Genomic DNA, 25,251 nt, shown 5'->3' with positions numbered 1-25,251 from the left:
AAAAATATGGGCAGCATGTGAGAGAAGAGGTGTCATGTTAATTTCTCAACATCACTTCATAAAAACAAAAAATTCAAAATGTAAAATAAAATAAACAAAAATCTATATCATGTGAAACTATTTTATTTATATTAAGGGCTTTTCAATGTACATTAAAAAAAGAGTTAACATTATTTTCTTTTATGAAAAACAAGTGAGTTATCCTCATTGAACCATGATCTGTGAGAATTAAAGAACACCAATGGACTAAATATTGATTTAAATGGTTAATAATGGAGTTAAAAATTCAATTAAAAAAAAATGTGTATTGGGATTCTGACACTTTTGGATAATTGAATATGCCCCGGGTCAAATTGACCCAGGAACATTATTGCTGTTCCAGAGAAACGAACACAACAGGAGGGTTAAATAAGAAAAAAAATATGTGTGTGTGTCTTGCATAGCTATCATTGTGAGGTCCAAGGACGGATTTTAAAATCTGGACTGAGGGCCATTTTTAGTTTCAGAGACGTCCCAAGAGAAGCTCCAAATTTTTTTTTAAATCTGTCTTTTTGTGTGTATGAGTGTGTATTACTGTGTGTATTAAGTGTGTCCTACCCAGTATGACCCAGGATTGTGGCGTGGTGAAGAGGTCCCCTGCCGTTACTGTCCACCTGGTTGACGTTCGCTCCGTTTTGCAGCAGGAATTCGCAGGCAGCCAGGGCATTCTGGCGAGGAAACAGGCCATGTGACTCACTCAGCAATTAGTTGTTTTTTTTACATCCAAGCGGCTTACTTGATTCTCTCACTTCTACCATGTTGTCCCAAAAGGTTAAGTCAGGGTTCATCTAAATGCTAAAAACATTAAAATAACCTGAGGGTCCTTTCCCTAACTCACCAAACTTCATGAAAATTATTACAAATTTGTCAAATGAGAAAAACAACCAGAGCACAATGATATAGGGAAATATATTTGGTGTCCAAAATGGTAACCCCCCAAACTCTGGGGACCACGAATGTTTTAAATATAGTTCCGTTTTCATGTTCTCTGATTACGCATATGTACAATTACATACTTTAAGCTGATGTTGGCGTAAGAGGAAAGAATGAAGGATCTGGACATGTTTAGGGTTCCTCCTCTTGGGACCTTGAACACTCCTTTTACTGTATTCTGAAATCTAGCCCTTCATCTTTGCGATATTGTGAAGTGTGAATGAAAACTGAGAACCTTTTTAGGCTGCTAGAGGACAAGAGATTGTTAAAATCTGGTGATACATCCTGTTGGGACCAGTAATATTAACATATAGTTAAAGGTGAACTTAATGCTCTGCTCACAGCTGAGACGGCCTGTATGAGCGGTGTGCTGGACTCCTCGGCCACGTTGACCCAGCTGACATCAGCTCCGTGGGCCAAAGCGTCGGCCATGACGGGGAAATTTTGCAGAGCTGCTGAGCGGTACAGCAACGCCCCAGGATGAAGACCGCTTAGATCTTCTTCTTCTTCCTCTTCTACATCTGAGGAAAACGGAGGGCGTTAGTTAACAATCAGTGATGAACACAACGCAATGTGGGCATCATTTAGTGTTATCTCACCTTGGTGACTGCCTGTGTTGTTCTTTAGGATGTCACTTGGGCTCAGTCCTGAGGAAAGAAGAAGACACACATGTTTACTTGTTAATCCTGCTTACAGCTACAACACACATGAAACACAGCAGACAAGGCCTCTGGATCAAAGTCTTCTGCTGGGTCATGTGTTTGTCATTTTTGTTGACACCAGCAGGAAAAAGTGATTGATTATCCAGACCACAGCTTTGCAAAAAGCCGACTTATTAGATCTGTAGAAGTCCACTCTCCTGGTTTCTGTGGTTCAGTGTTTACCTGTGACTCGAGGCAGAGTGGCTCGGTTGGGTTTGGGTTTGAGCGGCGGTCGCTGCGCGGTTCGGTCCTGCGTGCCAGCTCGGTTCCTCCTGGCGCTGGATCGCCTCAGCGGGGGGTTCCTGCCGGTTTCAGGGAGCTTTTGGATGAACTTCTTTTCCACGTACTTGGAACGAATCCACGACTCCTTGTCTCCTCTGAGGGACAGAAACGAGAGATTAGACAGAAGGAAAGATGAAAAGAATTTGACAAACTTCTCCCAACACGAGACGATGTAGAAGACAAGAGTGGCCGACATGCAGCACAGCATTTTTCAGGATGTTTCAGTTTGACTCAACAGCTTGCTTGTGCAGCTGTGAGACAAGAATGCAAACACATGCCCCTGAGGTGCTCGGTGTCTTTAATGAAGTCATAAATTAAAATAATAAAAGCTCTGTTTAGGCCTCAAAATGCCTCCTCTCTTAAATATAAATGAATGCACATGAGCTTTGCCACCTTTAAACATCCATCTTGTACTAAAAAGCTAAGAAAATAACCGTTAAGTGAAGGCCCAGATAAGACAAAATGAGATCTCATGCTGCACAAAACACACAGCCTCACAGCCAGTTTCCTGAGGACGCGTCAGTCATGATGTTAACCATGTGTTTCATGTACCTGTCGCACTTCCTGCCTGCTGTGACACAACACAGAGGAGAGAAGAGGAAGTCAAAAAATAAGTTGAGAGAGACCTGAGGGGCTGCTGATTATCTGATTATCTGTAAACCACACAGATATTTACAGGAGGTACATTTAGATTTCCTGTCAACACAAACAAGCTTCTGTAGAATTTTGAAGGAAGAACAGACGATCCAGTGAAAGGCAGAAGTGAGACAACTTTTGGGTTTAAAGACGCAACATGTAGTCGGAGAATTAAAGCTTCATGTAATGACATGAGGACAACAGCAGGAGGAGATAAAGAGAGGATTTTCAAAACAGCTAAATCTGTTGAAGGATGAACAAGCTTTATTTTTACTTTACTTCAGCACTTTGTCTTTTTCCTTCAGATTGGATTGGAAAGGAACGCACTTTTAAGCAAGTCTTACTATTTCACATTGAGTTTCAACAAAGCATTATAATATTTAGACCAGTCAAGTTAAAATAAATGATCTGACACCTACATGTGAATCACATCAATAAGTAACTTAAAGTTAGGAGACATGAGAGGGATGCACTGAAAATAAGAAGGCCAAAATTGGCTTCTCCTACATTTCCCATAATGCAACCGAAATCATCTCACCGTTAGACCTTTTTGTTTTAAAGTCCACAATTTCGTGACCTGTGACAACAAAAAGCTCCTCTAGCCAGTTTTCACCAAGCGACAACCTCCGGCCACAAGAATTGAAGCCAATGCGGAAGTGTTAAAAACTGCAGTTCCTTGATTGTCCACTTGAGGCTGGCTCTGGAAGTACCAGAAACCACATACACACCAATTCAACAAAGTGGATCTTTACAGCAGAAATAAACACGTTTACAGCCTGGTACAAAAGACGAGTGTAGTCTGGATAACTCATTTCTCAATCAGCACACACTGTAGGGGGCGTGAATTTTTTCATAACCAGCAATTTGGAAGATATTAAGATTACAAGTTTTCCATTACGAGAGGCACAGCTGACTTGATTGACAGGCGGGAACACTGTAGCTGTTGGCTAGGAGGCTCAAAGCCCGCCTCTTTATGTCACAATCGCTCGACAGCAGTTATGTTGAGTTCAGTATTTCCAATATGGCCCCCGCCAACGATTGGCTTCAAAACAGCGCTTCAGAAACAGATGGGTGACGCCCCGGATACTACGTCTATTATTTATACAATCTATGGTTTTCACCATATATATGTAAAAAATAAGTAGACACAGCCTCTTGATTTCTTAAGCAAAAGCAATACAAGGGCGACTCCACTGGCTGCAAGAAGGACTCCCCAATGAATGAAACCAGATGAGAATCTCAGCGGTTTCTCACAATGGCACTTATTTGTCTTACGAGTTAATGGTCTAAATATCTAGCTTAAATCTTCTTCACTACAGCATGGCATTCATTTCATAAACAACCATGGACTGAAATTCAAAAAAAGGAAGTAGTCTCAGTGACGTCAACCACTAGTTTCTGTTGGAAATGTTAACCCCAAACCAAAACTTCTGTTCATCCTATCAAGAGGCAAGGAGGAAGAATTGAGGCAGGCCTTAATGCTCCTGGCTAACTGCTACAATGTGCCTTCTGTTCAGTCAAACTAGCCACATCCCTAGTTATGCTTTATTATGCAGAACTTGTAACCATAGATGAGGCTGTAAACATGTTAGTTTCTGCTGTAAAAACAAGAATTATTACAGAAGTTGTAATGGGGTCTCTTGACCTTTTGAAGCCAGCCTCAAGTGGACACTTCAGGAACTGCAGTTTTTTTTAAGTTATATTTTGGCCTTTTTACCTTTATTTTACAGGACAGCTGAAGAGAGACAGGAAATGTGGGGAGTAGAGAGTGGGGGAAGACCTGCAGGGAAAGGTCGACCGACCGGGAATCGAACCGGCGACCCCCCATGACGAGGACTGTAGCCTCTGTATGTGGGGCGTTTAGACCGCTAGGCCAGCAGCGACCCAGGAACTGCAGTTTTTAGCACTTCCACATTAGTCATTTTTTTTTAGCCCCGAAGATTCCTATTTGTAGACCAAGGACCTAATTAGCAAAAAGAAGGCTGTAAACCCATGGGTGACATCATCATGGCCATGCCCACTTCTTTCTTTACAGTCAATGGTTTGAAAAATCAGTGGAAAGTCCCTTTAATGTTAGTTCCTGTGTATTCTTGGTACCTGGGACTGGAGGGGTGGGGCTTCTTGATGGTGATCTCATCAATCCGCGCCTCGTAGATCCTGTTGATTACCGTGTTTCCTAACTCACACATTAACTGAAAACAAACAGAGAAATAGAAACAATGGGAATTTGTTTGGAGTGTTCAATTAAAGAAAGCATTATATAATGCATTGCATAATCACTACACTCAGTGGAGCTCTTTGTTGTTGTAATAATGAGGCTGTGTTGTTAAAAGGTTAAATTACCTTAATGAGCTCAGGCTCCCAGGAGTCCAGAGTGAGGGAGCGTACTTTGGAGAAATGGACTCCCAGGCTCCTGTTAAACGAGAAGAAAACAGTAAAGCTGATTCTTCTAGCTGAGTGTGTTTCAGCTTCTGTGCGTCCATGTGTGTTTGTGTGTGTACCTGTGTATCCCAGAGCAGACGATACAAAGCGTAATGCCCAGGTTGATGGAGGCCCAATCAGGACCGGGCTCTCCGCAGTCGCAGCACTGCTTATTCCCGGGAATTGCCTGAACCTCCTCCAGAGCCTTGCAGCCCGAGTTCTCCTGATCCGCTCCTCCTCCTCCTCCCCCGCTGCCTCCCATAGTGCCCACCGACATCGAGCTGCAGCGCTGTCTCTGAGAACACACAGAAATAAAAGAGATGAGAAGACACACAATGGCAAGTTCTTCAGTGTCTCCTCGGATTAAAGGTCCCTCTGAAACATGCAGATGCAAAAGATAATGTGTGGGAGTTATGTGTGTGTGGTTTTGTATTGTGTGTGTGTGTGTTGTGGGTGTGTGTGTGTGTCTCACTGGGCTGTGTGGGTCCTCTCTGTGCTCCTGAAAGGCTGAGGCGATGCTGTTTTGGACAGCACTGATCCAACCCTGCTGCTGCCTTTCTGAGTCTGCCTGTAACAAACAACACCTACGCACACACACACACACATGCATACGCACGCACACACACACACACACACACACACATAAACACACACATAAACACACACATAAACGCACACATTTTGTTATCATCTCATGGCTAAGTAAATGAGAAATGATGTCGGACATATTCTCATGACTCCCTTCTCTCCTCTTCTGTATACCCCCCCGCTTATCGCTCATGAAATTTACCGGCATCACCTAAACACACGTATGTTTGCTCACACACATACGCACACACAAACACACACTTACTTCGATGGGGAGACCACTTCAAAGCAGAAACGTCTCTCGTTTTCAGCGCTGGGCTTCACTGTGCAAAGGCGCAAGTCCTCCACCACAACTGTGGGCTGGTCCTGTGAGAAACGCAGACGATACATGCCTTTTTAAAAGATCTGTTTAAACAACATTGTGAAAATGGAAAATAGTGAAAGTCTTTACCTTGAACTTCTTCTGATACACAAGCTGATTTTTCTGAATTGAAAACCAACGTCTGCGGATAAGAAAAAACATGAAAAGGACATGAAGAGAAATGCAGAACAGGCTAACGGTGGACACTTAGTGGGTAAACTTGTACCTGCTCCACGTCTTGAAGGCGTTGCTGGCTCTCTTATACAGGTACCCCTCCATTGCTATCCCATTAGCTGCATCAGCATTAAAATCCATGATGGAGTCATCATAGGACACATCCTGGAAATATAAGAGAAGTTACTTTGTGCCACTAAAATGTAATTTACTGTGGGTCAAAAGTGTCAAAATGTTAATTTTTGTGGAAGTTCAACCTTTTTCTTGATTGCGGCGTGTCTTTGCTCCATGTCTCTCTTCTCCCTGGCAGAGTCTAGAACAAACTGTGTGTGCTGTTGGAACAGAAATACACAGAAGTTAGCATTTAGAAGCAAATATTTAACATTTTTCCCCACATTTCTAGTCACAGTCATAATGTAGTTTACAAAATTAAGCTTTATTTGGAATACCAACATCCACACTTTGACAGAACTTTGATGTGTGATCTTACAAGCTTTTGAGAACATTAGCTGATGACTGGGTTTACTCAAACAAAGAGGCTGTACCTCTCAGCTGTTCAGCAGGCTTGATATGAACATGAGGAGTTTAAACCAGGGCTGTGCGCATTTGGTTGACTAAACTACTACATGTCGTCACCACAGAATCACCAGTGTGTTAAACTAACTATCAATATTTTTGCTTTTGTTGGCCCAAATGTTGGTTATATCTTGTGTCCATAGACTGTATAAAGTACGGACGTAGTATCCGTGACGTCACCAATCTATATCTGAAGCGCTGCCAATCATTGGCAGGAGCCATATTGCTGCTGTTGAGCGAGTGTGATGTAAAGAGGCGGGCTTTGAGTCTCCTAGCCAACAGCTACAGTGTTCCCGCCTGTCAATCAAGTCAGCTGTGCCTCTCATTGGAAGACTGGTAATCTCAACATCTTCGAAATTGCCGCGTTAGAAAGAAATTCACCCCCGTACAGTGTGTGCCAATCGAGAAATGAGCTATCCAGACTACACTCGTCTTTTGTACCAGGCTGTAAACATGTTTATTTCTGCTGTAAAGATCGACTTTGTTGAATTGGTGTGTATGTGGTTTCCGGTATTTCCGGAGCCAGCCTCAAGCAGATCCTCGATGAACTGCAGTTTTGGCTTTGGTTAATGGCAATTGTCAAAATGCCAAAATGCTCTGCTACATAGATGTAAACAAGCACAAATGACAGACGACATCTAATGGTGCAGCGCGGTTTGATCTAGATATGCAACCTGCAAGGCAGACCAAAGTCTAGTGTTGCTAGCTCTGCTGGCTGCCCACTTGCTCAGCTGTGATAAACAAATTGTGTTCAGTTTGAACTGTGATCTAAGTGTTTTTTTACCCCTAGAGTGGTGTGTTGGTCAAAATTTAAATTTCAGTCTAAACAACAGGCAATGAGACACTTTGGAACAGCCCTGGTTTGAACCCTGTCTTGCTTTGAGCTTGTCTACACTATAAAGTTAATTGATCTATAACTGTGTGAAAGTTACACAAGTGTTCTGATGCTTAAACTGAAAGTTTAAATTAAAAAGACTGAATTTTAGAGTTAAAGCTGTCCTCTGCTCTTATTAAAAAGTAACAGAATGACAATTCTACTTTGCTTCATTTGTGACAGAAGTGGAGACAGAAGAACAAGTTCAGGGTAGTTTATCACTCCAACAGACTCCAGGAAACAGGATTTAGGAAGAGTTGAACCTTTTTCCTGCATCCTGTGCCAAACTGAAGAACAACATTACTGTTTTCTTCTTGTAGAGACCCTGTTTAGTGTTTTATTTCTCACTGTCTCTCCTTCATCTGCTGTTTCTTGCTCCTATCATTTCCTGTTGAAACAGGAAGAGTCTTATTGTGGTTTGATTTGGCAACTGAACGTTGACAAATCCATTTCCTGTTTTAAATTCTTAAGATAAAGCAAAAAATAACACTGCTGGTGGTCAAGGTTGACTGTGCAGAAAAGTTTCCAGCATTGACAGCCGGGGGACGAACCCTCACACACACACACACACACACAAACACACACACACACACACACACACACACACACACACACACACACACGCAGACACTCACGCACAGCCATTTGAAATATTTCCTGTTGTCGCTCACTTTTTCCTGTCACGATGAAAGTGTGATGTCATCTTGTGACTCTTCTCTCCTGACACCAAGAAATCATCTGATGCAATTGACCCCCAACAAACCCCTGTTTTGTGTCTTAGAATCAAAGACACCATTAGGCTTGTTGCATGTAAACATGTTTTAGTTTACATTTAAGGTATATTTCAATATCTTCTAAACCAATACAGACTTAAAAAACAACAACTTCCTGTCTCATAATATCTTTGCATTCTTTCACGTCATCCTCTCTTTGACGTCTACCTTATGAGAGACCTCTGTCATATCCAGTTAGAATTCACCACTTAGAGCATATATTGAACACTTTTACATTGCCTGTTCAAGACTCCTTTCGTGTGAAACGCAGAGGTTGCAGAGGTGTAATGGTGGGCGAAAGTTGCTCTGCAACTCAGCAACCGATGTCACAGAGGTGTAATGGTGTCACTGTAAACAGCCATTTTTACAGGAATATTAAACATTTTGAGCATTTAAGCTGTTTGTTCGGAAGCTAAAAGCCTGCCTCAGCTCCACCTCTCCGCCTGTTTCTTTTCTAATTTAAAGTTGAATCAAGTCAACATTTCCAATATGGTGCCTGCTATCATCAAGCTTAAAATGTCTCATTATAAACCAGTGGGTTACACCACAGAGAGGTGTGTATGTGTTTGTTCACACTTTGTACCCCTCATGCTTCTGTAATGCTTTAACACAATGTAAGATCACACTCTGAGGCGTCAATATAACAATGTTGACAGCTGAGCTTCATTATAATCTCAGTCTTAAAAAAGGCTACCTATACATTTCTAAAGAATAAGGCATAATTCAGATAAGCACCTACAATGATGGGTCCCAAGAACTACTTTCCCCGGAACATCCAAGATGGCGCCACGGACGGTCGCCCTGGTACTGCGCTCTCTTGTACTTGTTGCGTTTTTCTCTTTTTTGTATCTTTATGCTCCGCTTCTCTGGTTTCTTTTACCAGAGAAGAACTTATTATTGTAGGTCTTATTCTTATTCTTATTCTTATTCTTATGCCTTGTACAAAGAGAGCACAGTTTACTAAAGTCAAATTCCTTGTGTGTTCAAGCATACTTGACGAATAAAGCTGATTCTGATTCTGATTCTGATTTCTAAAAGGTTCCTGTGCCCCCATTGTTGTCTGCGTTTCAACCGCGGGCTGAAGTCCTGGGTAGATTGTGCAAATCAGGCCAGTGACATATGGAGAAAAAAATTATATTAATATATATTTTGAAATTTTAATAAAAAACTAAACTAGTATGCATTCCCAGGAACTCCCTCTGTGTTTCAACAACTGTGTAAACTCTACAAACACCGTTACATTCAACTGAAAGTCCCAGGACCTTTGAAAAGTACTACCCCCCCAAACAGGGGCTTTTCAGGGGGAAGATTATCTACCCCTGAACTAGTTTAGACCCTGGTTCCTCCGGTCGAAATGCACGTAATTCAGGGGTAAAGTCCTTAGTTCCGGGGTAAAGTTCCTGCAGTCGAAAAACGCCTCCTGTCACCAGTAACTGTGCTAAGGGCAAATACAATTCTAACAAAGTAAATAAGATCAATCAGCATCAAACGAGCACTTACCTCATCATTCAGCTTTCGTCGATACTCGTCTAACTCTGACAGTGACTGGTGGCCATGTTGGAAGAACTGGGCCTGGGACTCCATCAGCGACAACATCTGACAGAAAGCATATAAAACAGCTGTTATATTAATCTTTTTAATAAGATATCCAGAGCTAATCCAGCAAAACAACTGCTTAAAAGTACATTTTTTAAAAGATGTAGAGACAAGAATTAACAAAAGCAACAAATAAACTCAAAGTAGGTCAACGTGAACTCACTGCCATCACGATGTCTGTTTTCTTCTTGGCCTCAATGACGTTGATCTGAAATGAAAGGAAACAGTGGTTAGAGATAGTGCTCATTTCTCCACAAACCAAGAAAATAAAACTCATAGGCCACCGGCCAAACTATGGGAGCCACAACCACGAGTCCAGAGAGAAGCCCTGAGGCAAACGTGTTCTCATTCAAAACAGCAGAAACACAACACAAGTCAGACGTTCTGCTGTTTTCATGCTGTTTTAAAACCAGGGTGCACTGCTTTTGAGACTGTTTTTCCATTTGTGTTTTCACATTAATGCTTTAAAAAGTTTTGACAGTGTTTTTGTGTGCTGCAAGGTTTTCTCCTTGGACTGTTTCTTTTTTTTTTTCATTTATGCAATCTAGGATGAAATGGACTTTCGTTATTTTTCTAAATTTGGTTTGCATGCAGGCATTCCCATGCAGGTCACAGGTAGATATTAATGACAACCAACAAAAAAAGCTATACATTATATAGAAGACACAAAGAGAGTGTTGAAGATAAAGAAAAAAAAGTACACACAAACGAAAAAAACAGCAGGAAATCCAGCCTCAAAACAGAAACACAACTAACGTCCTGTCCATTGAAATGAAAGATAAGATGCAGATCAATGTCAAATATATAGAGAGCTAAACATAGAGTGGCATCTGTTGTAGGCTTCATTGCATCAAAAGATTCAGTCTATAAATAGCTACAGGAAAGAAATAGAGGCTGCTTTATGTTGAAAATTTAAAATTTTGATTCAATCCATTAATTATTCTCACCTCCAGGACGTAATCGAGGGCCTCAGACCGAAAAGTCCTCCGAGCGTTGAGCAGAGCGTTACTCGCCTCCTCCACTTCATGCGATTTCCCCTTTGTGACCTGAGCGTTCTTTGACAGCGCCCCCTCCAGGCACTCGCTGCCGCGCTCAAACTCCTTACGCACATCCTTGAATCGACGAACATCCCTGGAAGACAGAACATGGTTATGACCATGTACGCTTACCTAGCCACGGATTAGTTAGCATGTAACTAGGAATGCACCAGAAGGAAAATTCTTGGCCGAAACGGAAAACGGAAAACCAAAACACCGAAATAAATTATTGGTCCAATTATTAGTACTATTTCATTTATGGCTCTGACTGTGTACTAACCTCAGTAAAATCAAGGCAAGCAGGTTCGCCGCATCTATCGCGACCTGGATCATTTCTCGTACGCCCTGCTTTATTCCCTCATCCAAGTAATGATCTTTATAACGTGGATCTAGTCCCGATGAAGTGCAGAGGATCTGAATAGATCTCAGTGAAACGTGTGCTGACAGACTCTAAGAGTGAACTTTTCATTGTTTTCACTCCGTGGTCCGTCTTAACCTCTTTGCTTAGAAGACGCTTTAGTGCTGCAATTAAGGGAATAACAGATGCAGACATGTTGGACCTTATCCAGACAAGCGCGTACTGGCAGGGGTTTTTGCTTGCGTCATCACAACATTCTGTTTCGGCCATGTTGTTTCGGTCATAAAAGTCTTTCGCACGAAAACCGAAAATGCACATTTGGGCCATTTTTTTCGGCTGGAAATTTTTGGTGCATCCCTACATGTAACTTAAATATTCCTCATAAAACATGATATATGAAGGGAACGTAGCTTCTCATTTAAAAGTAAAGCCAGCGTTGTAGTACTTTTAGCCTGCATTGTTTTTGTGGCCAGCAGGGGGAGACTCCAAATGTTTATTATTAAGTTTATTATTATTATTATTTTTTAAGTTATATTTTTGGCCTTTTTGCCTTTACCGGCCGAACCAAACCTATCAAACCTATCAAACCGGCAACCCCTGTGACGAGGACTGCAGTTTCTGTATGTGGGGCGGTTAGACCGCTAGGCCACCAGTGCCCCTAGGTTTATTATATTAGTAGATGTTGTACCACCGAAAGCATTTTCATAATTACTTCTATCGTCGAAATAGCTAGTTTAGAGTCATTAATACATCTTGATGTGTATTTTGTAAATACTGGTCCTGTAACAAAGCTCCACCACCATTACATCCTTGTACTTCCACACTGAATCTACAGTGGTGTAATATTGTTGTCCCAGTGCACAATTCTATACAATCTACCTGCGTACATCATAAATGCTTTAATTTGTTGGATGATGTTCAAAGTATCTTTTCTCTATTAGTTCAATTTTGTTTCAAAATATATGTTGTGTCCATAGACTGTATAAAATATGGGCTTAGGATCCGTGACGTCACCCATCTGTTTCTGAAGAGCTGTTTTGAGGCAAATCTTCTGCAGGAGCCATATTGCTGCTGCTGTTGAGTCAGTGTGACGTAAAGAGGCGGGCTTTGAGCCACCTAGCCAACAGCTACAGTGTTCCTGCCTGTCAATCAAGTCGGCTGTGCCTCTCAATTTGAAGACTGGTAAACTCAATATATTTGAAATTGCCACGTTTGAAAAAAAATGAGCTATCCAGACTACACTCAGGTTGAACCAGGTTGTAAACGTTTTTATTTCTGCTGTTAAGATTGTCTTTTTTGAATTGGTGTGTATGTGGTTTCGGGTGCCAGCCTCAAGCGAATCCTCGATGAACTACAGTTTTTAACACTTCCGCATTGGACTCATATTTTTAGACCGGAGGTTGCCGCTTGGTTGTGTCATATTATTCTGAATCATTATAAATTAATGCAGGGAAATCCATTAGTTGTTGACAGATCGACTCGACAGATCGAGCAGTAAATGCAATTATTGTAGCATCATGTTTTATGGATCACAAGGTGCTTTTCACTTAGTATTATATCTTTAACTCCAGCTTAAGTCAACAGAACAAGCACAATGCATTCCTGTTAACAATCTAATAACAGACCTGCAAACTCAGAGAGTTAAACCACATTTAAGTGTGTCCCACGCTAAAAATCCAGTTTATCACTGTTGTCACACGCTCTGACACATCCTCTTTCTCTTGTATTTCTCATATAATTCATTCTAGTAAGTGCAAACTGCAAGACAAAGCACACAGAGAAGTAAACTGGAGTATTACACCGTCCCTAATATTTTGTCATAAGCTAAAGGAAGGCAGGGTGATTCGGTCTGATCAAGGGAGCTGATTGAAGGAGAAAAACAAAACACAGAAACAACTGTAAGACACAAACAGGAAAGGCTGCGAAAACAGCTCACTCACTCTTTCACAAAGTTCTGCAGCTTCGTCTTGACTGACTTCTGTGTGGTCTCAATCACTTCCTAAAAGAGAGGGGGGAGAAGGACAGAGACAGATCTATCACAGTGAGCACAGATATCTGGTAAATGTCAAAGTGTGTGACAGCAGGCTGCAGGCTTGTTTGAGCACATGCTGCGCCTGATAAGCGTTATGACTGTGAATGAGATTGTGGTCCACTAAATCGTAGGCAGAGTGAGACAGACAGACAGACAGACAGACAGACAGACAGACAGACAGACAGACAGACAGACAGACAGACAGACAGACAGACAGACAGACAGACAGACAGACTTGACTCACCCCCTGTGCCTCCACGATGATAGCCAGCTTCTTGGAAAATTTCTCCAAACACTCCTGCAGATCAGACAGATGAGACCACAGTTATTATTAACATTATTGTACAGTTTGAGTCTTGGTTGTAGCCCCCCGAGGAATAAGAGTCCAGAACTTTCTCTCATTTTAGCTCTGTTTTTGTTCTCCACCACCTCCTGATTGAATTTAACTCCTTAGCTTCTAAGGGCTCCTCTATGGTCACCAGTTGTTAACAAGGCTAGCTAGTTGGTTGTAGCAGTGTTATTCTTTTATTGTTCTTCTTCTTTAAGGGAGCAACGAAAGAGAGAGCAAAACAGAAATTGTGAACCTCAAATGTAAAAAGATTAGCTGACAAACTGAGGATTTTTAATGACCCAGACTCACTGACTTTCTATCAGAAATCTTAGAGAAGTCTTATTTAAATTAATAGTTTATACTTCATCCATATATTTATTCATCTGTTTGTTTTTAAGCATTTTTTTTAAATACATAAAGGGAGTTACACATTTTTAATTCCTCATCACAACTGTCCCAAAAGTTTACCCCTCTAACCGATACACACCTCTGTTTTAGATTTGTCCTCAGACTACAGCCTGAGCTGTAAGGATCAACTCTCTCTGCCCACTCTACAAGCCAAAACACACATTCAGCTAATCAATTAAATGGCAAATATACCTCAGGTTGGCAGTGAGACAGTTCCTTTAGTCATTTGATGGGAGACATTTAAAGTAAAGGAAAGTTCATCATTTTTATTTTGATGTTCCTTAGGGTTTCTTCTTCTTCCTCTTCTATTCTGCTAATCTGGAAACACTGCATTTCAAGAGCTGCATCTGTCAACAGAGCTGTCAATCAGGACCCTTTTCATGGTCTCAAATAACTAATTAGAACCAACATGGAGGAGACAGACTTTATGACCTTTACCACAGCCTGTCAGCAGGGGAAGCTGTACATCTTTGGCTCCATTACTAGGGAGCTGTCATGTCGTCCATCTTTTTCAAACAGTCAGTGGTTGGACTGCAGATTTTTAATTAATCAAATATATCTAGTAGCATCCAGATTACGGTTGCAAAGGAGTGGAAAGTTTCCGGTAAATTTCCATGGGAAGTTAAGCTGGGGAATTTTGGAAATATTCCAAATTGGAAAATTGGAAATTTATGGGAATTAACTGTGAATTGAGGGTAATTTAATGGAAAGGTATCATATCCAAGCATAAATATTTGTTTTGTTATAAGCAGATATCCATTCAAAATAATACATTTAAAACAGATGTATTTGTAAGTAGAACTTTATCAAGTGTTAAATATTTTATTAAACAATCAATTCTTTCATTTAAGAACAAAAATATGAATGTTGAGTTTAATATTATTACTCCCCCCGACCCAACCCATTCAAAAATTAACAAAAATGCGATCCCAACAAAGTCCTATTCAAAATGTTAAATGAAAAGAGCCCCTCTAAAAAAGTCCCATTCAACATGCAAATAAAAAAGCATCTATCCTCAAGCTTCTCAAGCCTCTGCCGGATTTCAATAAATCATGTATGCATGTGATGGAGGAATGCACAGTGCATGTAGGGGGTGTGGTCTCAATAGCCCTATAGTAAGCAGTGTGCTATGTGCATGTCATTGAGGAATAGCATAGATATTCCACTGTACTTGAATTAAATCTGGTTGTTTTAGTCAGGATTATGCTAAAACATATTTTCCCCAACTATATTTAAGTTCCATATTAAGAGCCAACCTTCAATTTAGTATATTCCTGGTTTATTCGGGTTTATTCCCATGGAAAGTTTCCAACTTTGAAAATTCCCGGAAATTTGCAACCCTACTCCAGAAATATTAAAAGTTACACCAACACTTGGGGCACCAGTTTAGCTGAGTTGATACAACCCAAGGACTGATTCCTGGGTCCCAACATATCTTGTCTCTCTCTCTCTCTTGAGCTGTCCAATCTATCTAAAATAGTCTAATTTTTTAAGTAGTTGAGCCAGCACTGTCTTTAAAGTAGACGTGACATCATCTGGGTGAAAAATTCCAACAGGGGTATATAAATAACTCCCCGATGACCACATATGCCACTGTGCCCTTCTCACCTCCATCATGTTCTCTCCGGAGCAGTTGTGTCCCAGCTCCCGCAGGCCGTTGACGAAGCTCTTGCTGGTCTGGCAGTAGACTCTGCCCGCATCCAGCATGGCCTGGCATTGTTTCACAAGCTGGATGACAAAGACATGTAGTGAAATACCTCCTGGATACTCAATGAGGCACACTCCAAATGACTAACCGCCAGTTATAAGCAGTATGAATAATTAAACATAATGAGGAGTTACTTCAGGACTCCACACATTAGGGCAATAAAACAGCCAGAGTTGGACGTTTTTCTAATCAGACATGCTGAATAAAGCCTCCAGCTTCTGTTAACTCTGCTCTGGAGTTCATTAAAATGAACTACAGGCAGAACATTACTGGAATATACAAGCTGCATTTTGAACACTGGCTGTTGTGTAACTAGGTCTGATAACAAATGTTCTTATTTTACATGAACACATAAAGAGTCTTATACAAGTAACTGTGAATACAACTACATATTAAAGAGACAGAATCTTAAAAAGTATTTAACAGCGACACTTGAGGGTTACTGGTTATGAGTTAGCTGCGTTACATGTATGCTAACACCTCTTTTACACACCTTGCATGTACTCAGAAACATTATTACTCATTTATAGTCATATTGCTGGCCACATGAGGAATACTATCACAATGTTTGCTCTTCTTTGAGCTCTACTCATTTCCTGAATGAATTACGTGTTTTCTTTAGACCTTAAATGTCTGAAGTTAATGTAAGCTAGTTGCTAACACATCTAGCTAGCTGGTTCTAGTGCATCGTGCATAGTGCATAGTTTAGCTTGGACATAGCCTTAATAAACCAGTAAAAGTAAACCAAAACAGTACATTTGTATTTTGTTAAGCTAATATAAAAAGTGTAGGGGCCATAATGTTGATTTGACTTATTTGTCCTTTTTATGGTTTACTTCATTTCCAGTTTTGGGTTCATGGGTGTGGTTTACCTTTTAAGTACCTGTTCAGTTCTGTGGCGGGAGGTATACAAAGAGGGTGAGTGGGGTTGAATATTTTTTGTTGACCGCCACCGTCATTATCATGGTTTATTTAGATCTTTTTTGGTATTTGATTTTTGAGTGTTTTGTTAATAAATAGAAAACTTTCCTTGGACTTTGATTCTGATTTATGGTAAGACGCGTCACAAACACGATCCCACTTAGTCTCTGCGGCACCTTTCAATCTTAGCCGCTTCAATAAGCATAAGCTTAAAGCTGCTGTTGGTAGTCACAGGGGACTTTGAATGTCAACACGATCCCTCCCAACTAGATTTCCTCTTAGCCCCCCAACACAGATCGGCGTGTGCAGTCATGATAGTGCCGGACTCATAACCAATCGGAGGACATACTAGGGGCCGCCCCTTAACCAATCAGGACAGAGGATTGGAGATTAGCTATGATTGGTCCGTCATAATGGAAATAAGGGGAATAATAACATTGCTTGATAAAAAGGCATTGGAAAACGCAGAGATTTCGCAATAGCCTCAAATTACTCCACTTACCAATGGGTACTGATGGATATTATGACCTTTCTTCAAACCAAGCAGAAAAAAAGCAACATTTTTACACCATTCCTACCAACAGCAGCTTTAATGTGGAATTAGATACAACCAAAATATGTTAACTTGACCTAAAGCATTACTTAAGCATGCTATCATAACGTGGCTTAAAGGTAAAACAGGGACATGCAGACAGAGTTCAGCTAAAGAGCAACATCTCCTTGCTGCTGAAGGGCAAATACAACAAAGCAGAGTGGTGTGAACCCAGTTAGTCAAGATTTTTTAAATACCATCATAACCCTGTCTCCAAACACATTACTTCACAGGTTGGGTTGCCAACTTTCTCACTACAAAACAAGGGACAGGTGCACGGTGCCACTGTGGTGTGAGCATGATGTTTGAATTCATATTCTGATTCAACTGGAAATGCAGAAAGTGTGTATATTCCCTTTAAACCTTACTGTATCATTATGTAACCTCATATGAATAAACAAGAAGACACCACAATTTGGCTCTTTACATTAAAAAAAGGCAAAAGAAAAATTAAATGCAATATATGGGACAATTGAAGTCCCAACCCTATTCACAGGGAAAGTAAACTAAACTCAGGGCTTAGTGTACAATGGTCTTCTAAATGTCGACATCTTTTTGTTTTAAATAAACAGTACAGAGTGACACAGCATATTTAGATTTATTCATTAATAAATAGGAACAGAAAAGCTACATGGGAACTCTGTTAGAAGCATAGATCTGAAACTTTAACACACAATAAGAAATAACCATTATTGTATCAAAGCAGAACAAAGTCTAGTTCTCAACAATAGTAGAACACAATAGGGAACCAGTGCCTGTAGCTACTTCCTGCTGTCTGTCAGGTGAAAACACCTCATTAACCAACACCCACCTCTTACTTCAACCCCTCTTCATGTGAAGAGCATGTGTGATATGTGTTTGTTCGCGTTGGTTGGAACCTTTTTTAAAGTAGAGCAGTGACTCAGTGTGATATTGTAAAAGTCTGTGTAGGTGTTTGTGCACGTCTCTTACCTTTTCTAACCGTGTCTCAAGTTCACTCACATCAGTTTGGACTAATTCGATATCAGCTCTGCAACACACAAAATACACAGGGTCAAACACAGGAGCTTGAGGTCAAAGGTCACCTTATACATATGTATGGTGATGCTTAATATCCCTGCAAAAAAAAAGGGGCTCCGCATTTCATCAATTTGGCAAGTGAAAGGTGAAGGTAGTAGGACACTTTTAACAATAATGTAGACTTTAGTGTTTTAAATAGGATCAAATGTGTGCAACGTTTTAGCCTTTCAAACTAGGGATGTGCTGAAGTGACTAATTTCCTAGCGGTTAAAATGGAAATTCAGATTTCGATGAATCAACAAGTTCAGTCAAAAGTCAGCAAGGTTTAATTAACACTGCTAAACATTGGATCACAGAGTCTGTAGGTAATCAATGTCAGGTTGGTTGGCTGCAAAAACTCAAAATCTTACCAAGTGAAATTATCTCGTTTTTAGTCAAAATGTCTTATCCCACTTAATTTAAGATGAATTTACTTAACAAGTAACATTTGAGCAAGATAAAAGGACTTGTTTTAAGACATCTTAAATATCTTGTTAAGTCAAACAATCTTGAAAGGATCTTGTTTTGAGTTGTAATTTACAAGAATCAAGGTTTATTTTACATTTCATACATTTTTTAAGCTGAGATCTTATTTAAGAAGACGGATAATCTTGATTTAAGACAAACCCTTTACTTGATTTAAGTAAATGCATTTATTGGAAAATCTATCAGAAAACAGCTCCATCGATAAAAAAAAGAAAGAAAGAAAGAAAAGTTGTTTTTTTAAGAGTGGGTTACAGTTTTCAGGCACTGTTTCTTCTAAATCAGATAAAAATTTACATCCTCAAACTACATGCACACAATGAAACACCTACTTTTGAGCATAGCTGGCTTATCCTAAAAAAACAAAATGACTGAATATTAGTATATCCAGCTAACTATGAGAAGACATTATATCTCAAAATGCTCAAATTAAACTTTGTCATCTTATTTCAAGTACAAGATGGTCTTAAACCTAGAGAAGTGCTGCTATAATACCACTCAAATTAAGGTGAATATATCTCAAATGAAGAAGTTGACATGAAATGTATTTGTGTAAAAACCTTTTTTTAAGTGAAAAAATACTAATTGTTAGCATTTCTGTCTTATTCTGAGACACTAAGCTTTAAAATACTGGTAAAATATTACTTAAAATAAGTTTTCCCCTCTAATTTTAAGATCACAGTTTTCTAAATATTACCTCTTATTTTAAGAAATCTTACCAAGCAAATTTTCACTTGTTCTATTGGCAGATTTTTTGCTTATTTCAAGGTAAAAGTACCTTGAAATAAGTTATTTTTCTTTGTTTTTGGAGGGGCATTTTTTCCAGTGCATTGCTCTGGTCCAGTGGTTATATGCCAGTTTAACCAGACACAGCCTACAAACAACTTTATCTCCTTCTTCCAGATCACAATTCTGTCAAACTGGGGCACAGCTTAGGTGTACTGTGGCAGTGAGCTTACAGGATGAGCCTTCTTACAAGTATTTTGGCTGTAAAAGCAGCCTGCTTTGTGCTCAGTAACGTATTAATACACTTTGTTCTGAAGACAAAAAAGGGCCTCAAAAACCTCTCACACATGCACAGAGAAGTTTTGTGCAAGGCTAGTCTTTTTGGTTTTAGGCCTCACAGTCAGTGTCTTTCGTCTCTGCTCATACTAACAGTTCAACCGTGTGGTTTCCCCTGCCTTCCACCAACAGTACAGAGAGACAGAAAGAAAGAAAGAGAGAGAGAGAGAGGAAGAGAGAAGAGACTGAGTGAAGAGAGAAAAAGAGGAGGGCCTGACAGAGAGTAACTGTTTGTGTTTTCTGTGTTTGTTTGTGTCTGAGGTCGTGTCCTTTTGAAACGCGACCAAATGAGAAGTCAGCTAAGGAGACGGGAGGATGAGAAAACATCAACAGACTGCTCGGATGGAAGTTAAAGTATTTTTTCATTAAAGAGGAATGTTTTTTTCTTCATTTTTATCTGAATTAATGTCTCATTTCAAGCCCAGAGGACAGAGGGCCAGAAAGTAAATGCAGACAGATCTGAAAGTGTGTTTCCGCCGTGGTTCTCCCCACAGAAAACACACTTCCTGTCTCTCCTGCTGATCACCTCAGAACATCTCGCCTCACTTCCTGTTGCCCTCCCACCTTGCCGTTACCTAGCAACTGGAGCTAGCACCTTTGAGAGGCTGTTATTTCTCTTCTCCTCTGTTTTTCTTCTTGGTCTTATCTTCTTTCTTTTTTTTTTACTGTATTCATATAAGGGATGATATAGTGAGCAGGTTGTTCTTACTGACTAGAACCCTGACAGGGTGAGCAGGACCCTGATGTGAAGTGGAGGGGTCTTCTTTCTCCCTAAAGAGGCCCCTCTTCTTTCAACCTGCTCACTATACATTGCATCATGTTTATTACATTGTGACTTAAATAACGTCACCCTATTAAAATAATGGCCTCGGTCATTTTTGACGAAAATGAGTTTTTGGCCTAAATCATCCCTTGATGATTCTGGCCACCTCTGGTAAAATCGCCTTAATCCTTAGTTGAAAGGATTATGCTCTTCATGCCCTACAGGACAATGACCTCTATGTCAAGAGGGTGACTCGGGCCATTTTATTCTTGTCCTATGTCAAAATTTTTGATTCTTTAGGATGAAAGGTCTGACTTGGGCAATTTAACAAGCTTTCATGACGGCAGCTGCTTCAAGAAGCAACAGAATCTATAGTGCAGAAGAAGCTCTAAACATGATTCCTGAATCAGTTTCTACCGGTGAGTGATAAGGTTTACTATCGACCTGACATTTGTTCAATTTAGGTTAGAGTTATTTACGTTTTGAGTTTGCTTTATGGAATTAAAGGACAATTAATAGTCAGGTTTCAAAAAGTTGTCAAAACTGGATGTTGGAAATGAGTTAAGTTCAATAAAAACCCAGCAAAGAAGACCTTGAGAAGTGAGGAAAGGGACTGCCTCCTGACCAATTTTGATTTACCTGACATTTGTTTAATTTAACTCAGGGTAATTTCAGTTTGGAGTTTGCACTATGGAATGAAAGGGCAGTTTAAACCAGGTTTAAAGTTGCCTTAGTCACACTAGAATGTTTGAAAATTGGCCAAAGTCACTTTATTCTTTAATGTTAGATAATTGACACATAACGATCTATGTATGTCAACAGTCATCCACTGTCAAGGCCTTTTTTTTTTTTTTTTTTTTTAAAGTTATATTTTTTGGGCTTTTTGCCTTTATTTGATAGGATAGTGAAGAGAGACAGGAAATGTGGGGAGCATAGAGGGGGGAAGACATGCAGGAAATGGTCGACCAGCCGGGAATCGAGCCGGCAACCCCTGCGACGAGGACTATAGCCTCTATACGTGGGGCGCTCAGACCGCTAGGCCACCAGCACCCCGTCAAGGCCTTTTTGATTGAAGTGATTGATAAATATCATATGCTCTGCATTTGGTAAGGTTTTTTGTGTTTTCCCAAAAACTTGAAATGACTTAGGACATTATTTTAATAGGGTGATGATAAGAAACTAATCATTAGGCCATTTACTGATTTAAAAATGTTTTCATAGATTATTGTTAAAAATGATTATTTCCTTAGTTTTTGTGTTTTCAACCCCTCCTTCCTTTTCTCCACTGTTTCGTCTCTTCTCTTCAGATTCCCACCACAATTTAACCAGACTTCTTACGTCAGATTACAAGGACATGTTCTCGGTCGCAGCCGTGTGCTATCAAGGAATAACAGACCATTGCTGTGGAGTACTGACCAATCAGAATGAAGTATCCAGAACACAGCCATGTTAATAATGTGTGATAACTTGACCCTCCCTCTTTCCCTTCCTCTTACTCTCCAGCCCCCTGACACGAGACCTCAGCACTGTTGCTGCCTCTACTCAGACTTTCCACCACCGCTGAGGCCTCATAAACCCAAACAGAGAGGGAGAAAAAAAGAGAGGCTGAGGAGTTCGAAATATGCCAAATCAGCTGGTATGGGACGACACCAGCGGCTGTGACTCAGGCAGGAGGCCAAAAGCTGTCCGGGCACACCCAAGTTCTGCCATGCTCTCTCTCAAGCTGCTTGCAAAACCAATTTAGCCTTACTTCCCTTTTGATTAGCACACCACATGTTGACTTTGTGTTGAAAGAAAAATGATAGACTCTGTCTTGCACACAGTAGAGCTACCGTGACAGCACAGTTTGGGACTTTAGAGGCTTTTAATGGCGTCTTTATGGGCTTTTAAGTGATCTCTATACAGCTGTAAACATGGCTTAGTCAATAAAGTTACCTTTTTTATATTACACAAATCGAACTGATGTTATTTCAGCATAGGAATAACATTGAATTTCTTGGATCTTGTATCCTCTGGTTTGGTTAAACATTGAATGCAGATCTCAGATCAGTGTTTCTGCCCTACAGGCCTGTGTGCATCTCTTTTTATTGACTCCAGCATTTACAGTCACATGACATCCTTTGACCTTAGAGGCCCTGACAGACTATTGAAAGAAGACAAAAATGATAAAACACAGACATTAAGGTATTTAGGGAAATCTGATAATGAACTATGATAGGCTACGTCATCACGATATGATACAATATGATGGATAAGATTCTGTATCTAGTCCTCTTGGGGATATTTGTCTTGGACTTTAGCGGTGCTCACATTAAACTGCCCCCCAAGATGAAAACTAAAAAACAAACAACGATCCAAATGAGAACAGACAAACAAATACCAATAAAAAACACAAACACATTACGTTGAATATTACCAGTGGTGTACAGTAACAATGTAAATTTACTTGAGTACAGTACTTAAGTACATTTTTTGACTATCTGTGCTTTACTTGAGTATTACTTTTGGAGGGATCTTATTACTTTTACTCTTACTTACATCTGAAAGACAATATCATACATTTTACTCCACCACATTTCTATCAGTGCTCTAGTTACTCACTACTTCTGCTTTGAAGTCAGCTCATGAATTTTCTTCTCTGGAATCTGATCCCAAATAGCGTAAATCGTTGGTGTTCTTGTATTTGGTTTGTCTCAATGGTGTAGCCGTACCTCGGTTGAGCGTAGATCAGATCAAACATTATTCAGATCAGTCCGTTCATTTAGTCGTGGTGATGATGGCTATGACTGAGAAGGATGATGATTCTATACCTGAGCACCACGGCCATATTTTTAAACCCACGTTTGAAGTTTTAAAAATAAATAATGATTGGTATTGTTGTAAATCTCTGATCTGTTTACCTCACAAAACAAAACATCACCATATAACCTGACAAAGCATGGGGAGGTCTGTAGCTAACACACTTGTTTTATTCCACATCAACATTTTAAACTTGTCTGTGCTTGTAGTAACTTAGTTTATATTTCATGGTATACTTTTTATATATGCAATCATGTTTTCTAGATAAGCAGAACGTAGTAGAATGTACTCCCATGCATTCTTGACTTCACTCATGCTTTGGGAATTTTGAGATCTTTTAAAAAGTACTTTGAATACTTAAAAGCAAGTACTTCAGTACTTTAACTCAAGTAATAATTTGACGCAACAACTTTCACTTGTATTGGAGTAATATTTGACGTGGAGGGTCTATACTTTTACTTCAGTAGAGAAGCTGTGTACTTTGTCCACCACTGAATATTACCCATATTGCACGCATCACCTAAACGCATCATAAATAATTGGGGAAAATATAAGAGAAATAGAACTTTGCAACACAAACCTTTGAAGTTACACTATGTTGCAGTATATTTTGGTGTCTTACAGCTGCTCAGCTTCTTTTATTTTCCACTTGACAGGTGAAACTCTTACCTGAACCTCGGAGAGTCTTTCAAACACTCCTCAAAGTCCAGCTTGACAGTCATCCCTGCGTTGAGTTTGGATTTTCCAGCACTTTATTAACACTCTTTCTTTCTTTCTCCGGATCCTTTCCACGCACCCTGAAGTGGACAGCAGACCTCAAACGCAACACTAACTCTTCCTCAGTTGAATCATTCTCCTCCTCGGACGGGTTTTTCTTTCACTGGTTATAATTTGTATTCCTCCCACAGCTCGTCCTGTTCACTTCTCCTCTCTTTTCAAAGGACACCGTGTGCTTGAACTGAACCTCCTCTGTGACACATCCGAGCCTAAAGACGACCTGTCACTGCTCATGAATGAACCCAGGGGGATGATAGCGGCGGTACGACCATTATATCCGGGAAATACACACAACAGGTTGTGGAGAGGCTTCCTTCAAAGTTTCCTCAAAGTATCCGAGTTAAACAGCTGGAGTGGATATTTCCAAATAAGTAAAATCAGATGGCAGCCGGCGGACTCTGTGTTTCTTCCCCTGGGTGCCGACTGTGCTGTAGTACTATTCTCTCTCTTTCTCTCTCTCCTCTCTCTCTCTCTTTCTCTCTCTCACACACACACACACACACATGCTTGGTCCAACCCCCCCAAATTCTCACACTACTTCCGGGTTTCTGAGTCATTGCAAATTGTGGTATTGAAGCAGCAAACTGCACAAAATTAGAGGTTACAACAAAAAGTCCCTTATGCTCTGGACTACATCAACTACACTTCAAAAAGCTTGCCTTCAAAAACAAGACTTTTTTTTTTTAACAAAACTTGGGGGTATTATACTTAAACTAAGCAAAATTATCTGCCAACAGAACACAAGTTTGGCTTGTCAAGACTTTCCAAAACAAGTAAAAATATCTAACCTCAATGAACCCAGAAATACCTTAAAATGTGTGTATTTTCACTAATAACAAGTGCATTTTTCTTGATAGAAATAAAAAATATAAGACTTCTTTTCTCTATATGTTGAAATATTTTCTTAAATTAAGTAAATGCTAATGCAGTTGTCTTTTTTGGGGCTATTACACTTTTTAATTGTAGAGGAAAAGACAGTGGGACAGAG

At 40.1% G+C, this 25,251-nt stretch overlaps 1 protein-coding gene across 2 annotated transcripts in view; it reads right to left on the bottom strand.

The window, feature by feature from the left end:
• Positions 1 to 24,750, bottom strand: part of acap1 (ArfGAP with coiled-coil, ankyrin repeat and PH domains 1) — a 29,696-nt gene extending 4,946 nt beyond the window's left edge. The window contains exons 1-20 of one of the 2 annotated variants that reach the window (XR_004629929.1): positions 24,156 to 24,750; positions 18,293 to 18,350; positions 15,729 to 15,848; positions 13,626 to 13,679; positions 13,290 to 13,348; positions 10,902 to 11,085; positions 10,118 to 10,162; positions 9,859 to 9,954; positions 6,393 to 6,467; positions 6,188 to 6,300; positions 6,052 to 6,103; positions 5,866 to 5,966; positions 5,485 to 5,596; positions 5,093 to 5,307; positions 4,935 to 5,004; positions 4,689 to 4,783; positions 1,857 to 2,050; positions 1,572 to 1,619; positions 1,315 to 1,493; positions 598 to 707 (exon numbers count right to left, since the gene is read on the bottom strand). Coding sequence is in view for 1 of the 2 variants with exons in the window: in XM_034676393.1 (XP_034532284.1) it covers positions 598 to 707; positions 1,315 to 1,493; positions 1,572 to 1,619; positions 1,857 to 2,050; positions 4,689 to 4,783; positions 4,935 to 5,004; positions 5,093 to 5,307; positions 5,485 to 5,596; positions 5,866 to 5,966; positions 6,052 to 6,103; positions 6,188 to 6,300; positions 6,393 to 6,467; positions 9,859 to 9,954; positions 10,118 to 10,162; positions 10,902 to 11,085; positions 13,290 to 13,348; positions 13,626 to 13,679; positions 15,729 to 15,848; positions 18,293 to 18,350; positions 24,156 to 24,208 (2,033 nt within the window). In the remaining variant the exon portion in view is untranslated. The remainder of the gene's footprint in view (positions 1 to 597; positions 708 to 1,314; positions 1,494 to 1,571; positions 1,620 to 1,856; positions 2,051 to 4,688; positions 4,784 to 4,934; positions 5,005 to 5,092; positions 5,308 to 5,484; positions 5,597 to 5,865; positions 5,967 to 6,051; positions 6,104 to 6,187; positions 6,301 to 6,392; positions 6,468 to 9,858; positions 9,955 to 10,117; positions 10,163 to 10,901; positions 11,086 to 13,289; positions 13,349 to 13,625; positions 13,680 to 15,728; positions 15,849 to 18,292; positions 18,351 to 24,155) is intronic. The other variant, XM_034676393.1, reaches the window with a different exon arrangement.
• Between the last annotated feature and the right edge of the window lie 501 nt (positions 24,751 to 25,251).

This window comes from Notolabrus celidotus, chromosome 23, assembly GCF_009762535.1.
Source record: "Notolabrus celidotus isolate fNotCel1 chromosome 23, fNotCel1.pri, whole genome shotgun sequence".
NCBI lineage: Eukaryota > Metazoa > Chordata > Actinopteri > Labriformes > Labridae > Notolabrus > Notolabrus celidotus.
The sequence above is the reverse complement of the archived record's forward strand: the minus strand, read 5'-3'. Positions and strand labels throughout refer to the sequence as shown.